The sequence below is a fragment of the Rhinichthys klamathensis genome, unplaced genomic scaffold, assembly GCF_029890125.1.
Source record: "Rhinichthys klamathensis goyatoka isolate OS25496 unplaced genomic scaffold, OSU_Roscu_1.1 h1tg000150l_1, whole genome shotgun sequence".
Taxonomy (NCBI): Eukaryota; Metazoa; Chordata; class Actinopteri; order Cypriniformes; family Leuciscidae; genus Rhinichthys; species Rhinichthys klamathensis.
In genome coordinates, this window is record NW_026606685.1 from 1,713,816 (window position 1) to 1,729,750 (window position 15,935).

Consider the following 15,935-nt stretch of genomic DNA (forward strand, 5'->3'; position numbering starts at 1 on the left):
TTTCCGAACTCCCACAAAACATACAACAGGCAAAATAATAAAACATAGCCAGATTTGCATTAATCTGAACACGCTTTTAGCGCTACTTATACCCTACATTTTACTTTGAAAGTGTCGCAAAACGTGCAAGAATCAATGTAATAAAATGTTGCAGTTCCCCAATGTGCCTGGGTTGGATAAATCCAATAGACTAACACTGAAGTAGCCTATCCAAAACATGCTAGAAACTGCCTAGCAACAAGCTAACAACCACCGCATAGCGCCAATTTGGGCATCCCACACAACAACCTTCATGATGGTGAGTTTAAGGCCATGTTTTTAGCACTGGGTGTTTTTGGCACTGTTTTTAACACTGGATGTTCTTCTACTTTGTCTGTAGAGCATTCTGCCTGCAGAATGTTAATGGAGTTCCTGTCTTGGCTAATACGACGGTAGATGGGCAGCAGAACACAATAGTAATGAATCAACCGTGATTACTGTTTGTTTTACTCTTCCTGAGAGGGTACATCTGTATTTCAATTAGGTAAGATCAGAAAGCGTCGACTCTGCTCTCTACTTGTCCTGGCTTGGGCGTCTGCCAGCTGAAGAGGAAGATGAACCGGCTTTAAGAGTTTAATAACACGCAGGGAACCAAAACAAAGAGAGATCTCTTTCTTCTTCTTAGTAGCTACCAAACCTCCTAGAAACTAACCATATCTGATGGTTTCAATCTTTTTTATCATGCAACACATCTTCAATGGCAAAAAAAATGGTTGTCTGAGTTGCGTTAACTTTCATAACATAAGCTGTAATTTACTGTACAATTGGCTAGGGATAATAGCAGGTGGGAAGCAGAAACATGCAGTGTTTTTTCGGACAGAATTGACCTTAAAGTGAAACAACGCTCTTGTGAAACAGGTCCGTTTGGGGAGGGCTTGCAAACCGCATGCGTCATGTAAAGATTAATGCTTTGTATTTTAGCTTGGGGTGTCTCAGACAGTGGTGGGAGTGAAGTCCTCTAGCATGAATACTGAGGCAGTTAATAGTTTTGCGCGGCTCTTGAGGTGGGCTAAGCAGCAGATATGATTACCTTAACCCCCCAAATAAGTCTCTCTCTCGTGTCAGAGGTCTCATGCTGAAGAACAACATCTGAGCTCAAAGCACCTTGGGTCGATTGCTTAACACTCTTAAATGTGCACAACGTCAACTCACATCTCTTCTTGTTCATACTGGAAGCTAACAAATCCAAGACGTGTTACTAAAGGCCATCTGCATCATAGTTCGTTCATACACACACACACACACACACACACACACTCATACACACACTGTCCCCTCACCTCCTCCCACTGGTGGATGTATCTGATGAGGCGCGAAAGCCTGAGAAGACGGAGCAAGCTGAGGATTTTGGTGAAGCGTACGATACGCAGCGCTCGGGCAGTCTTGTAGACCTCTGAATCGAAGCCTTTCTCCACTATTAGAAAGATATAATCCACCGGGATGGAGGACAGGAAGTCTACCACGAACCAACTCTTCAGGTAGTTCATCTTAATGACCTTTGGGTCCAGGATGATCTCCGAGCTCTCCTCGTTCACAATTCCCGTTCGGAAGTTCATGACCAGGTCCACCAGGAAGATGGTGTCCGAGGCCACGTTGAACACGAGCCAGGTGGTGGTGGTTTGCTCGGAAAAGAAGGTAATTCCCACAGGAATGATAATTAGATTCCCCATCATCATGATGAGCATTATCAAGTCCCAGTAGAACCTGCGGGGGAGATAAAAAGAGACGTGTTAATGTGGGACCAGTTGAAGGCAAAACCGCCTTCTCTCCCCAGCTTAGCAGGGTTGTGCAACATTCAGAATTGAACAATTGATTCCCTTTCAATTCATGAATGTGAATTTGAGTTGATTTGGCCACACCCCATAGGAAGTTGAATATGAATCAGAATGACAGTAAGAAGAATTTACTGAACTGCAATTCAACACTGTAAAATGCATTCTGGGAAATTAGGTGTTTTCTACCCTGTTCCACAAAAAGAAATGTATTAAATATGATGAGACACACATATACACTACCATTCAAAAGCTTGGGGTCAGTGAGGATTTTTTTTTTACAAAAATCTTACAGACCACCAAAACGTTTGCTGGCATATCAAAATATCGATAAGGCCTATAAATCGTCACACTTTAAGCGTTTTACATGATTTGTTTTCTTTATGAACTTTGCCTATACAATCAAAATCAAATTGCACTTCTACATTATTTTTGCTACCTCAATTCAAACTGGATTTTAAAAGGCATTCTCTTTTCAGTTCTCAATGGCGCAACAACCCTCCAGCTGATTTCCTGATTTGGATACATCAGCATCCCATTCTGAAGATGAGCATCAAAAACACAACATTTGCTGTTTTCTTCAGCAGGTATGACTGAATTTTTAGTCAAACGTATGGCTTAACCATTTCCATTACCTGATCTATCAAAGCTTTACCCATGAATTGACTTTACAACCCCTTCAAAAGCACTTGCACATTCCCTCCCATCCTGACTCTATTCCCAATAGCAGAAAAACGCTGGCCCTTTTCAGCAAGAAGATGATGTAGCAGGACTAGCCAGATTAAATTCCTGCTCTTTTCCGCTGGAATGCCCTCATCCCGACGGCCCTCGGATATTTGTGATGTTTCTGTGGGTTCTGTCTAACAGACTTCCTTCAGCCTGCAGTCCGCACTCGATGCACTACAGCTCATTTCCCTGTCGCTTTTGATATCACCGCCAACACTTCCTGCTGGATTGCCGCCCTGTGACAGCGCAGCACGGCTTGCGCTTTGCTCTCTGGATGAGGAGGCAAAGAGCCACAGGACCGAAAATGTAAGAGGGATATTGTAACATGAGAGGGTTTCCCTTTCTTATGTGAGTGTTGTGTGTTTACAACCGTCTGTGTGTGAGATTCTGCTTTGCTTGTACAATACGCAGTAAGCTAATTAAAGGTACAGGGTGTAATTGCTGAGCCAGCAGCACATGCACCCTCAGGAATTAGCCTGTGTTTTGAAAACATGTGAATGGAGCCACCATAGGAGTGAATGGAATCGCGGGGGCAGTTTTAAAGGAGTTTGTTGATGCAATACCACCCACTGCCTGCTGGGCCCAGCAATTATTCCATGTGCACTTTATTAATGTGTATTGCTAACTAGCTAGCTGAAACCAATGCCCTAGCTGACTAGTTCTTTAACGCACTTCTTACAGGGACAATCACCTTGGAGAAACCTGAGGTTAGATGTCTTGATCAAGTGCACATTTGGATAGTTCAATGATTGTTCCATAAGGTGTTTAATCCAGCAGACTGATATTTTGGTTAGGCAAAATTGGCTGATATTTAGCCATTTTGAGATTATTGGCAAGAACCATGAAATCTTACTTTTGATCTAAAAGTCTCAGACCTTTGAATATGGGTAATGCACAAATTGTTTTCATAATTTAAAAAATAAAATTGTTTATTTTATACAGCTGCTATACTGTAAAGCTCTCTCTCTCTCAGACACACACACACACACACACACACACACGGATGTTTTATGGGGACTTTCCATAGACATAATGATTTTTATACTGTACAAACTGTATATTCTAACTCCTAACACTAACCCTGACCCTAAACCAACCCATCATAGAAAACTTTCTGCCTTTTTACATTTTCAAAAAACATTTGTAACTTTCTGTTTTATAAGATTTATAAGCTGTTTTCCTCATGGAGACCAAAACATTTCCCCACATGGCCACACACACACACATTGATTCGATTTTTATTTTATTTTTTAAAGAAACTGCTACTTTTATTTGTCGATGGAGCAATAATTTGATAAAAAATAGTGACCATAAATTCAGAAAATTCAGCTTTGTCATCACAGGAATACATTTTAAAATATATTAAAATAGAGCACAGTTGTTGTTTTTTAATTGTAATATTATTTCACAATAGTACTGTATTTTTCAAATAAACCCAACTTTAATCATAAGAGACTTCAATTGAAAACATTTAAAAACAGCAGTGTATGGACATCCGAAATGCAAATATACTGGCATTATCAATTATCAGCATTGGCCATTGAAGAACCCTTTTCAAAAATAATGTAAAGGTTTACAGTACATATTGAATAGAAAGATTTCTTATAAAATGTCATTCGTAATATTCTTGCAATTTCCTTCATTCTCTCCATTCACCAGAGCATTAAACTCATGCGAGAGATTTTCAGTTGCTTGGCAGAAGATGAAGCACACAGCTCGTACAGCGAGAAAAATCGCATTATGATTTCAAACCTTCAATGTTATGTAAAAACTAACAAGACACCCTGTGTTAAATAGGCATGCAAAGAATTGAAGGACAAAACAACAGCATTTGGACTGACTGCCAATTTAATTGATTACAAGTAAGCATATTTATTCTGAGATTAATTTTCAGTTTAAAAAAAAAAATTCTTATTTAGTTTATTTATATTTATTCATTCAATTGAATCATCATCCTTGATGCAAATTCCCTCTTACTGATAATGCTGTCATAATCACCCTGACAGGACCCTCTCCCGGGCTGTTTGATATCTGGTCAAGAAGATGCTTCTGATAAATAACGAAACATCAGTCAGCCTCCATTTTCATGTCTTGCAGCGTTTGTCTGCCTTGGCACACCAGACATGTCCCTGAAATGGCTACAGACTCTGCAATGCACATTAAAAATTCCAGTCGATAAATGAAAGTTGTGCTTAGATGTCTATTTAACACAGGTTAAAGACTTCCATTGTTGTTCGAAAGTGCAAATCTAATGTTTGACAACAAGCCAAACCAAACACAAGTGAAGTAATTAGCAAACATTGCTATGTTGGCGGTATTACTCGTGCCACCTAATGTGAAGAAATCTTCCTCAGCACAAAGTGAAAAATAGCCCGTTTGTATTGTCTGCCGCGAGCAGACATGAGTCAGCTCTCTGAACACACTCTGATCGCAGTCCAGCAGACAATAGAAGAGGTTTTGGTAACACTTTACTTAAAGCCTTTATTTATAATGCATTATAAAAGTATTTTTAATGCATCACTTCTGCCTTGTAAATGCTCCTTATAATGCATTATATGTGGTCTCATGAATAATTGCAACCATAAAGGTATACACCTTTAGAAAGTATAATGCATTAAAATACGACAAACAACCAATTTCAGATGTAACTTTCAGATGATTATAATTAGTGCTGGGCAACGATTAATCGTGTTTAATCGCATCCAAAATAAAGGTTTGTGTTTACATATTATATGTGTGTGTACTGTGTATAATTATTTTGTATATATAAATACACACATATGCATGTATATATTTAAGAAAAATGTGTTATTTATATATCAAATATTTATAAATTATGTATAAATATATTAAACAGTATGTACATGCAAATATTTCTTAAATATATACTATACATGCATATGTGTGTATTTATATATACAAAATAATTATACACAGTACACACACATATAATATGTAAACACAAACATTTATTTTGGATGCGATTAAACGTGATTAATCTTTGCCCAGCACTAATTATAAATATATAATATAATGCTTTATACTTAAAGGCTTTAAGTAAAGTGTTGCAGAGATTTTTTGCAATGCTGCGATGTTCCGAGGTCAGCGTATACACACACACATGCTGTAATTGCATTAATGTAGCTACTGTGTCTTGTAAAGACCAAAGCCAGACGTATTTTGACGGGCGCCGGGCTGGCCTAGAGAACCACACAAAATGTCCTGGCCGCTGATAACGGCATACATCCATGAACTAAAATAGATGCTTTCAAGAATCCTATCTCATGCTAAAAACCCCTGGCTGGTGCCTCCGATGTGGCCGACGCACTTGGCTGTAATGGAGCTGAGCGAATGAGAAAAGCTCTCGGCCTTGCTTTATAAATATCTACCGATCCTGTATCAAATAATTGTCTGTGTTTCGGTCCAAACAGGCATCTTTGGTTAATAATATCCACTTAGGTTATTTTTATTTTTGGGAGCTCTAAATAGGTGAAAGAATGTATTTTTGATATTGCTTATGCTGTTGGTTGCAGTATAGCCAGGATTGTGGATGAAATTTATGTGGATTATATGCAGAGGTATATCGAGTACTCGTATTGAGAGGGTTTTGATAAGCCGTTTCGCTTTTGTAACTGTAGCCTTGACAACCGACTGACAGACAGGCTGCATTGTCAGAGGTGGGATGGTTGCCATGTGACCATCTGTCCTACTGGTGAATACTAAAGACAAGCATAGAGGACGTGACCTCCACACAACGGTTGTATATGCTCAAATGCGCTTTTCTATCTCTCTACAGCTGCTGCAACTTTACCCCAGTGTGAAATGTGGTTCTTTAAAGAAATAATGTATACAAAAGTAGAAAATTCTGTCATGTATTAATTCTCAGGTCATTCCAGAACCCTTCATATAATGAATGTGAATGAGGCTGTCAAGCTCTTAACTTGCGCACTAGATTCCAAGTATTCTGAAGTTATAGCTTTGTGCGAGAATTAAGGTGTTTTTCACTGATAATCTTCCTCTGCAGTGAACTGCTGACCGGCACAACTGCATCATTGAGTCACTGAGTTGAACTCAAGAACCGAATCAGTGGGAAATTCGGAATCATCAATGAATCACTCAAACTGGTTTTATTATCTGAATCAACCATTGAAAAGATTTGACTCAAGTAAATGATTCGCTCATGAATCATTCATCGCTGCTTATATCATACACATACAATGCAAAAATTACATATGTATAATTTTTGCATTATATATATATGTATCGATATAATATAATATATATATATATACAGTATATACATATATATATTATAATACTACTGTATATATAAAATAAATATATATAAATATACATATTATATATACACTCACCTAAAGGATTATTAGGAACACCTGTTCAATTTCTCATTAATGCAATTATCTAATCAACCAATCACATGGCAGTTGCTTCAATACATTTAGGGGTGTGCTCCTGGTCAAGACAATCTCCTGAACTCCAAACTGAATGTCAGAATGGGAAAGAAAGGTGATTTAAGCAATTTTGAGCGTGGCATGGTTATTGGTGCCAGACGGGCCGGTCTGAGTATTTCACAATCTGCTCAGTTACTGGGATTTTCACGCACAACCATTTCTAGGGTTTACAAAGAATGGTGTGAAAAGGGAAAAACATCCAGTATGCGGCAGATGTGGGCGAAAATGCCTTGTTGATGCTAGAGGTCAGAGGAGAATGGGCCGACTGATTCAAGCTGATAGAAGAGCAACTTTGACTGAAATAACCACTCGTTACAACCGAGGTATGCAGCAAAGCATTTGTGAAGCCACAACACGCACAACCTTGAGGCGGATGGGCTACAACAGCAGAAGACCCCACCGGGTACCACTCATCTCCACTACAAATAGGAAAAAGAGGCTACAATTTGCAAGAGCTCACCAAAATTGGACAGTTGAACACTGGAAAAATGTTGCCTGGTCTGATGAGTCTCGGTTTCTGTTGAGACATTCAGATGGTAGAGTCAGAATTTGGTGTAAACGGAATGAGAACATGGATCCATCATGCCTTGTTACCACTGTGCAGGCTGGTGGTGGTGGTGTAATGGTGTGGGGGATGTTTTCTTGGCACACCTTAGGCCCCTTAGTGCCAATTGGGCATCGTTTAAATGCCACGGCCTACCTGAGCATTGTTTCTGACCATGTCCATCCCTTTATGGCCACCATGTACACATCCTCTGATGGCTACTTCCAGCAGGATAATGCACCATGTCACAAAGCTCGAATCATTTCAAATTGGTTTCTTGAACATGACAATGAGTTCACTGTACTAAAATGGCCCCCACAGTCACCAGATCTCAACCCAATAGAGCATCTTTGGGATGTGGTGGAACGGGAGCTTCGTGCCCTGGATGTGCATCCCACAAATCTCCATCAACTGCAAGATGCTATCCTATCAATATGGGCCAACATTTCTAAAGAATGCTTTCAGCACCTTGTTGAATCAATGCCACGTAGAATTAAGGCAGTTCTGAAGGCGAAAGGGGGTCAAACACAGTATTAGTATGGTGTTCCTAATAATCCTTTAGGTGAGTGTATATATACATACACTCACCGGCCACTTTATTAGGTACACCTGTCCAACTGCTCGTTAACACTTAATTTCTAAGCAGCCAATCACATGGCGGCAACTCAGTGCATTTAGGCATGTAGACATGGTCAAGACAATCTCAGGCAGTTCAAACCGAGCATCAGTATGGGGAAGAAAGTTGATTTGAGTGACTTTGAACGTGGCATGATTGTTGGTGCCAGAAGGGCTTGTCTGAGTATTTCAGAAACTGCTAATCTACTGGGATTTTCACGCACAACCATCTCTAGGGTTTACAGAGAATGGTCCGAAAAAGAAAAAAACATCCAGTGAGCGGCAGTTCTGTGGGCGGAAATGCCTTGTTGATGCCAGAGGTCAGAGGAGAATGGCCAGACTGGTTCGAGCTGATAGAAGGGCAACAGTGACTGAAATAACCACTCGTTACAACCGAGGTATGCAGCAAAGCATTTGTGAAGCCACAACACGCACAACCTTGAGGCGGATGGGCTATAACAGCAGAAGACTCCACCGGGTACCACTCATCTCCACTACAAATAGGAAAAAGAGGCTACAATTTGCAAGAGCTCACCAAAATTGAACAGTTGAAGACTGGAAAAATGTTGCCTGGTCTGATGAGTCTCGATTTCTGTTGAGACATTCAGATGTTAGAGTCAGAATTTGGCGTAAACAGAATGAGAACATGGAACCATCATGCCTTGTTACCACTGTGCAGGCTGGTGGTGGTGGTGTAATGGTGTGGGGGATGTTTTCCTGGCACACTTTAGGCCCCTTAGTGCCAATTGGGCATCGTTTAAATGCCACGGCCTACCTGAGCATTGTTTCTGACCATGTCCATCCCTTTATGGCCACCATGTACCCATCCTCTGATGGCTACTTCCACCATGTCACAAAGCTCTAATCATTTCAAATTGGTTTCTTGAACATGACAATGAGTTCACTGTACTAAAATGGCCTCCACAGTCACCAGATCTCAACCCAATAGAGCATCTTTGGGATGTGGTGGAACGGGAGATTCGCATCATGGATGTGCAGCCGACAAATCTGCGGCAACTGTGTGATGCCATCATGTCAATATGGACCAAACTCCCTGAGGAATGCTTCCAGCACCTTGTTGAATCTATGCCACGAAGAATTGAGGCAGTTCTGAAGGCAAAAGGGGGTCCAACCCGTTACTAGCATGGGGTACCTAATAAAGTGGCCGGTGAGTGTATAATACATATATACATATATAATATATATATATATATATATATATATAGCTTTATATGTTGCATGAAAAAAGGGAATTTCAGAGGACATGTTATAAAGTACAAGATGTAGAAGAAGAAAAGAAAAGTCATACAGGTTTGGAACAACATGAGGGTGAGTAAATAGTGACTATTTTCATATTTTTAATATATATATTGTTATTTTTTAGGGGTGGACATGAGAGACAGATTGCTCTTAACCTGCTATGGCCTGTTTGCAGAGCTCTGCAGATACACTGCATTCATAAATTGGGCATTTTTTAGCATTGCATCTGAGAAGTAAAACAGACTCTGGCTATTTCAAGATTACCAAGGGGCACCAATTTGAAAAAAAAAGTGAGAGGCGCAGCCACAAAGACCTTCATTAGACTTTGGGACACGTCTTTGAGACAAGCCTCCAAAAAGCAACAGCAAAAATCATCAATAATGCAAGACAAACTTGCATGCCCCTAAAAATAGAGGTTAATCTGGGTTTAGAAATCAGAGGCCGTTTGATAGGGAGAAGGAATCTGCTCACATACAAATCCTGCTTTTCCACAACCTGTGTGATTAATTTATAAGACAGAGATTTGACCCAGGCTCCTCTGTTACCTGATAAATCCTGCCATAAAAAAATAATAATAAAAAAAAAGTCACTCGAAAAGGTGAAGGAATTCTGGAAAGGTGACGTCAGTCACGTTTGGAAATCTTCCATAGATTTTCCTCCCCCCTGTGAAGAATTGTGTGCACAGCAATAGGCTGGTCAAACAGGGAAAGCAAGAGGTAGATGACATGCAATATGGAGGACCGATAAAAGAAACACACGACTCGCGTCACGCGTGACAAAAGCCGATGACAAAAGGGCTCGGTCCACATCAAGTCAAGCATGAGCCCTTTCTGAAAACAATGACTAATGAATCTTAACCTCCTATTAATCTTTAAAGAACCACACTGGGATATTGAGTTTCCCTGATGCTTCAGAACCAAAACAGCACATGTGAATGCTGTTGTCACTCATGTGATGTTTCTGGTTCCAACATTTTCAGCTCACAGCTGTGATGTTATTGCAAGAAAATTAGGAAATAATTTCCAAATTTCACAACATTAACTGAAAAAAAAAGCATACAAAAGAGCAGTTCCCTGTGTGGGTGAGAAAGGAAAGCCATTGTAAATGAGCAGACAATACCGAAGCCTGCCAAATGTAGCCAGTATCGCACGGTTCAGGCTTTCGTCCATTAAAAGCAATAACGACAGTCATCCTCCTATTTGCTTTCTGTCCACCATCTCCTTCTCCATATCTCGTTTTCTCTTTCTCACCTGTTTTCTCCTTTTATGGTTCTTTCTTTGATGTAAAGCCTATTTGGCAAGTGCGATCAAAGGCTCAATATCGTGCGTACCACCTGCAGAACTGAAGCATGGCCATCTAAAGGACTATTCACACAACACGTTTTTCCATTCCACTGCACTAAACGCGCAAGATGGACGCCGTTAACCGTTGCGCTCACGTCTCGTGTCTTTTGCAGCGTCTTGCACGTGACGCGGCATTCTAAAAACATGGCGCTCAAGCTAAAATAAGTTCAACTTTTAAAGGGGTCATGACATGAGAAATCAAATTTGCCTTGTTCTTTATATAACAGGTCTTTGTACCATTAAAACATCCTGCGAGTTTTATAGCTTAAAATGTCCTCCTCAGCCTATAGCTTGTGATATCACACGGGCAAATTCATTTGCATATGCCTGCCTCCAGAGCAAGAGCAATCAATAGTTTTACATCATCGCACTATAGGCCCCGCCCACTGGCATTCAGTTGCTTAATGGATGACACTTGGCTACACTGGATAATATGAACGTCACGTCAAAAGCAAACAAAAAAAACCCATTATAATCATTGATGCTGTCTAAACTGGATACAGTATACAGATGTGTTTCCACTTTACTCCACATGCTTGAATTTGCCGACAAGAGGACAAATGGAGGAGTAAATAGAAGCATAAAGGAATTTTCTCTTTGACACATCCAGTTTAAACAGCTCGTTTGAGTCTCTGTAAAGACTTCAGAAGGATACCAGCGTCAGCAACAAGTGATTGTTTTTTTTAATGGCGTCCTGGATTGTGTCTGAGGATTATATGTTTGTTCGGAGCTTTTGACAGCAAATTGTTTTGTAAATTAGGCACACTGTAATGGAGAGTTCGCAAATAATCTTTTGTTGAAAAAGATAAAGCAGTCAACTGTGTTGGAGCACAAATAGTAAGAAACCGATTTCTTATTGCTTTGTCTGTGAATGACAAAATACTTATATTTTAGTGTATTTCAGCTTCATTTCAGTTAGCAAAAATACAAAGTTCTGTCATGAAACTCTAGATGGCGCAAGCTAATAATAGGACTAGGTCATTAACTCAACCTGTTTGTAATCACATCATTCTCTATAGGGCACAGCTGATTGGTTCATGCTGTATCAGTAGCCAATGAGCTCGCTGCTCAATCTTCAAATACTCTGTCAGCATTTGCTATAGCAGTTACAGCGTGCTTTCAGAAACCCTCCACCTTCCCCAGCTCCACCTGCATAGATCTGCTTCAGGTAATTCATGTATGCTATGTTGTACAACAGCAGCTTGTAGCAAGTCATATCAAACCAAACATATCAACACTGTCATATCCATTACCATGCCAAACACTTTGAGAGTTGACGTGACAGGAATGTTTTAAAAAGTTTTAGTTAGCAATAACACAACTGTTTGCTTTTTTTAAAATAATGTCTTCAAACCATCTGTATGTACAGTAAGTTTTATGCAGAAATGTCAATTTAAAGGTTTCTGATTGATCAAAAAAGTCTTTGAAGCTGAAGTGTGTAATTTGAAACTCCCTCTGTCTGCCATTGGTCAGTCGAACAGTTAGTCCCACCCCCAAAATCACTCCATTGGTTGAGCTAGTGTTGCTGTGCCCCATCAAATAGATCAACGTTTTAAAAGTGCCACAGATCCAATTTTTGTTGGAGAATTAACTTATATATATACAAAATATGTAAATCTGTATTTTTACATAAAAAAAAAGCTCCTCAATAAGAATATCTTGCAGCAAGCATATGATTGCTAAGCAGCCGCGTCCTTTGTACATTATGGCAGAAAGGTCAATCACGTTACATCACAGGGTTCAGAGCGATGTTAATCTCATTCAGTGTGTGTTGGACATCTAATCCGATCTCACCTTCTCTCCTCCCTGCTCTGATGTTGGAGGGCTTTACACAAACTATTCTGATCTGTTTCAGGGGTGGCATAACCCAGGGCCCTAGTGGTTAAAGACCTGAAAGGTTGTGGGATTAAATCCGTGAACTATCCCCATTGTGCTCTTGAGCGGGACATGAGTTGATTCCTGTAATAAGTGCACTGAGAGTCGCATTGCATAAAAACATCAGCTAAATGCCAAGTAGAAGTAGGAGTGGAAATTTACTTCCAGTAGATATGGCTCATTCCTGTTGTAACCTCTGTACCTTAAAAAAAAGTGATTTTGTGTTGTAACTTAAATTATTCCATATTTCTAGGGTACAACAGACTTACTGGAGAAGCACTAGTGAGTGGATATCGCCATTTTGCCATGTCTTCTCCTAACATGAAAAACTTGCAATTTATTAGGACATATACAAATTATCATTCTTTTGAGCAATTTCTGTTCTTTTATTAAACAGGATTAAATGTTTTAGAGTAAGACAAACCAAGTACGTCACTTACTGGAGGATGATGTCATCACTTTTGTCAGTTAAAGGGGTGTTACAAAAGACTAACAAGATGTAAAAAGTGATATTGAAAACATGATTTGTTTGAAACATTTGTTTAGATAAAGAAAAAATAAAGAAACAAACACCTTGAGAATTCCTTAATAAAAAGCCTAGTTTTCTTGTTACAGACATGGCATTTGCTCAAACTGAGGTTATGATTTAAAATTCATCCCTGTTTACTTAATTATGATATTGTAAGTAATATGCATACTGGCTATTATAATCATTATAATAATATTTTATTCTGGATGTTAAGACTTATATAATGTTGACTTGAAAATGAACTGCATATTAGGAGTGACCCTGCTTTTTGTCGTTATAGTGCCTTGGGAGTGCAACTTCTGAGTTGTTATGTTCTTACACGTTACACATGATATGCCAAAGCAAAGTACATCAAGCATATGGAATAAATAAAACAGTGAGGCAGGTGGGAGTCGAGCTAATGACCCTGTAAGGGATAAAGTTTTCCGCATTCATGGAGAGCATGGAGCTGTTTTCAGCACCATGGAGAGCGTTACGGACAGATGGGAAGTTAAAACTAATGATCAGACATGTTATTGTTTTCTATCTATCTATCTATCTATCTATCTATCTATCTATCTATCTATCTATCTATCTATCTATCTATCTATCAATCAATCATCTATCTATCTATCTATCTATCTATGTGTCTGTCTGTCGGTCTACATTGTAAAAATATTTATCTATACAATTATGGTAAAAAAAATACTGGCAGCTTTGGTTGTCATAACTTTACTGTAAAACCATGACAATGATGTTTCGAGTATTTTACTGACTGTATAACTGATGTTTACTGTATACCAACATATTTGAGCTATTCGGGTTGTTACTGTAAAAATGTACAGATTATCAGTCAGGTGGTACAACTGAAAGCCACGTGATGACTTAAAGTTCAACAAAACTTGGCCTTTTAGCAAATGTGAACAATAAAAATAAGACAGAAATTGGATGTTTTTTGCACAAACATTCTGGGAAAGTCTTTTTCCTCATAAATAAATAAGGTGGTTCATTTTTTTAAATAAAAAAACTATTTTTTTTACAGTAAACATAAATCTTTTATTGTTTATTTATATTTTTACCATATGTGGTGAGGTTCCATATAGTAGGTTTACACTATATATATATATATATATATATATATATATATATATATATATATATATATATACCTATTGATTTATTGAGGTGAGATACTAACTGAAGACTTTAAACCTTCAAATGGACTAACCAACTTCAATTGGTGCACAACCAAATTAAATTGTGAAATAATTCCATTCCTAACAGGCTATTTGACAGGAATTATGTGATAATTGCAAATGATTTGCCCGTAGTAGTCTCATTAGAGGTATATAAGCTAGTCAAGTTGTGCTGTGCATGAAGCATTCTTCTGACTGGGGGGCATTGGGTTTGAAAATCCCCTCCTTTCACCTGACTAACGCGATTAGCGTTAAACTGCTTTAGATCAACTGTCCCAGCGCTAAAATTGGCATGGGCTGTTACCTGGTGACAGCCACACGGGATCATACAGTGCCACGAGATAAAACAATAGAATAATCCGCGTGTTTATGCCTTAAACAAGACGTGATCTCGCAGCCACCATCGTTCCTCCTCACGGCAGACACTAACAGCTATGTGTTTACAATGCCAAAGAGTGGTGCATCAATCCCTGCGCGCACCAGCACACGTCTTATACAACAGCAGAATGCCCAATGATGGCAGGTCGGAGACGTCCCATGATGACTGCCGTGCCATTTATTCACCGAGATGACATTCACCCCTACTCATGCCAAGGACATTGCATGCGTTCCGGTTCCCCGAAACGCCATGCAAATGACTGCAAACGCGCCGCGCGGCGCACGCAGAGCCCATTTTACATTGACCTGAGTGTGCGTGGGAAGGTGACTTTCCACACTCCTTACCTAAAATCACTATAGGGGTGAATGATCCAATATCCAGCCGTCTGCACTCTCTCCTGCTCTTTCTCCACGGCTTTCTGACTCCCGAACATCCGCAAGGAGAACTTATTCACCCCGGGCTGCATCATGGCTCCAAATTGCCGCTGCATAAACCCAGATTGCCTGGACGCGGCGTCTATATCGTCAAAACCGACCATGGCTTCTTCCCGGTCCCCCTTGCCACCCACTGAGTTGGCGTGGTCTTTCATGTTCTGGCTCCCCATGCTGTTCTTCAAGATCGAGTCTTGCCTCTGGAACACATTATTCCCATCCACTTTCTCCTCTTTGTTGCTCGAAAACGAATTGGATTTGTCTTCCATTGCGGTTTCAGAACGTGCTGTCTCCGGGTGCGGAGGACAGGCTACGCGTAAAAGTCGAAAGGAGCAGCTGGCGGTTCTTCTGTTTCATTGGACGTCCCTCAAACCACCGCTGCCTCCAGTGTGAGTGCTGCTGCACAACTGAGAGGCAGAGTCGTGGTGAACCCGACAGGATCAGCTTTCTTGGGCTGCTGCCATCTACTGTCGGGATTGAGCGCGGCCCGCGTCCCGTTTCTCTCCAAGCGTGTCGCGGACGCAGTGCGCTGCGCGGATATGCTTCCAGACTGAAAGGGTGCCAAAGGAATACAATTTGAACATGATGTTGGAGATGCAAATCGGGGTTATGTAAAGCATTTGGGAAGGGCATGTTTTATTATGAGGTGGATTGAAATGACAATTGCATTGTGAAAGACTAACATATCTGTGGTTAAGACGATCTAAAAATATATATGCCATATCATAGGGGTTTATGGAATGACAAAATCGAGTATAATTTTTAAAGAATTTAT

General features: G+C 39.9%; 1 protein-coding gene across 1 annotated transcript in view; it reads right to left on the reverse strand.

Annotated features, from left to right (window-relative positions):
* Positions 1-15,706, reverse strand: part of LOC130090766 (potassium/sodium hyperpolarization-activated cyclic nucleotide-gated channel 1) — a 104,004-nt gene extending 88,298 nt beyond the window's left edge. The window contains exons 1-2 of the mRNA XM_056258302.1: positions 15,074-15,706; positions 1,320-1,743 (exon numbers count right to left, since the gene is read on the reverse strand). Of these exons, the coding sequence (XP_056114277.1) occupies positions 1,320-1,743; positions 15,074-15,429 (780 nt within the window). The 5' untranslated portion in view covers positions 15,430-15,706. The remainder of the gene's footprint in view (positions 1-1,319; positions 1,744-15,073) is intronic.
* Between the last annotated feature and the right edge of the window lie 229 nt (positions 15,707-15,935).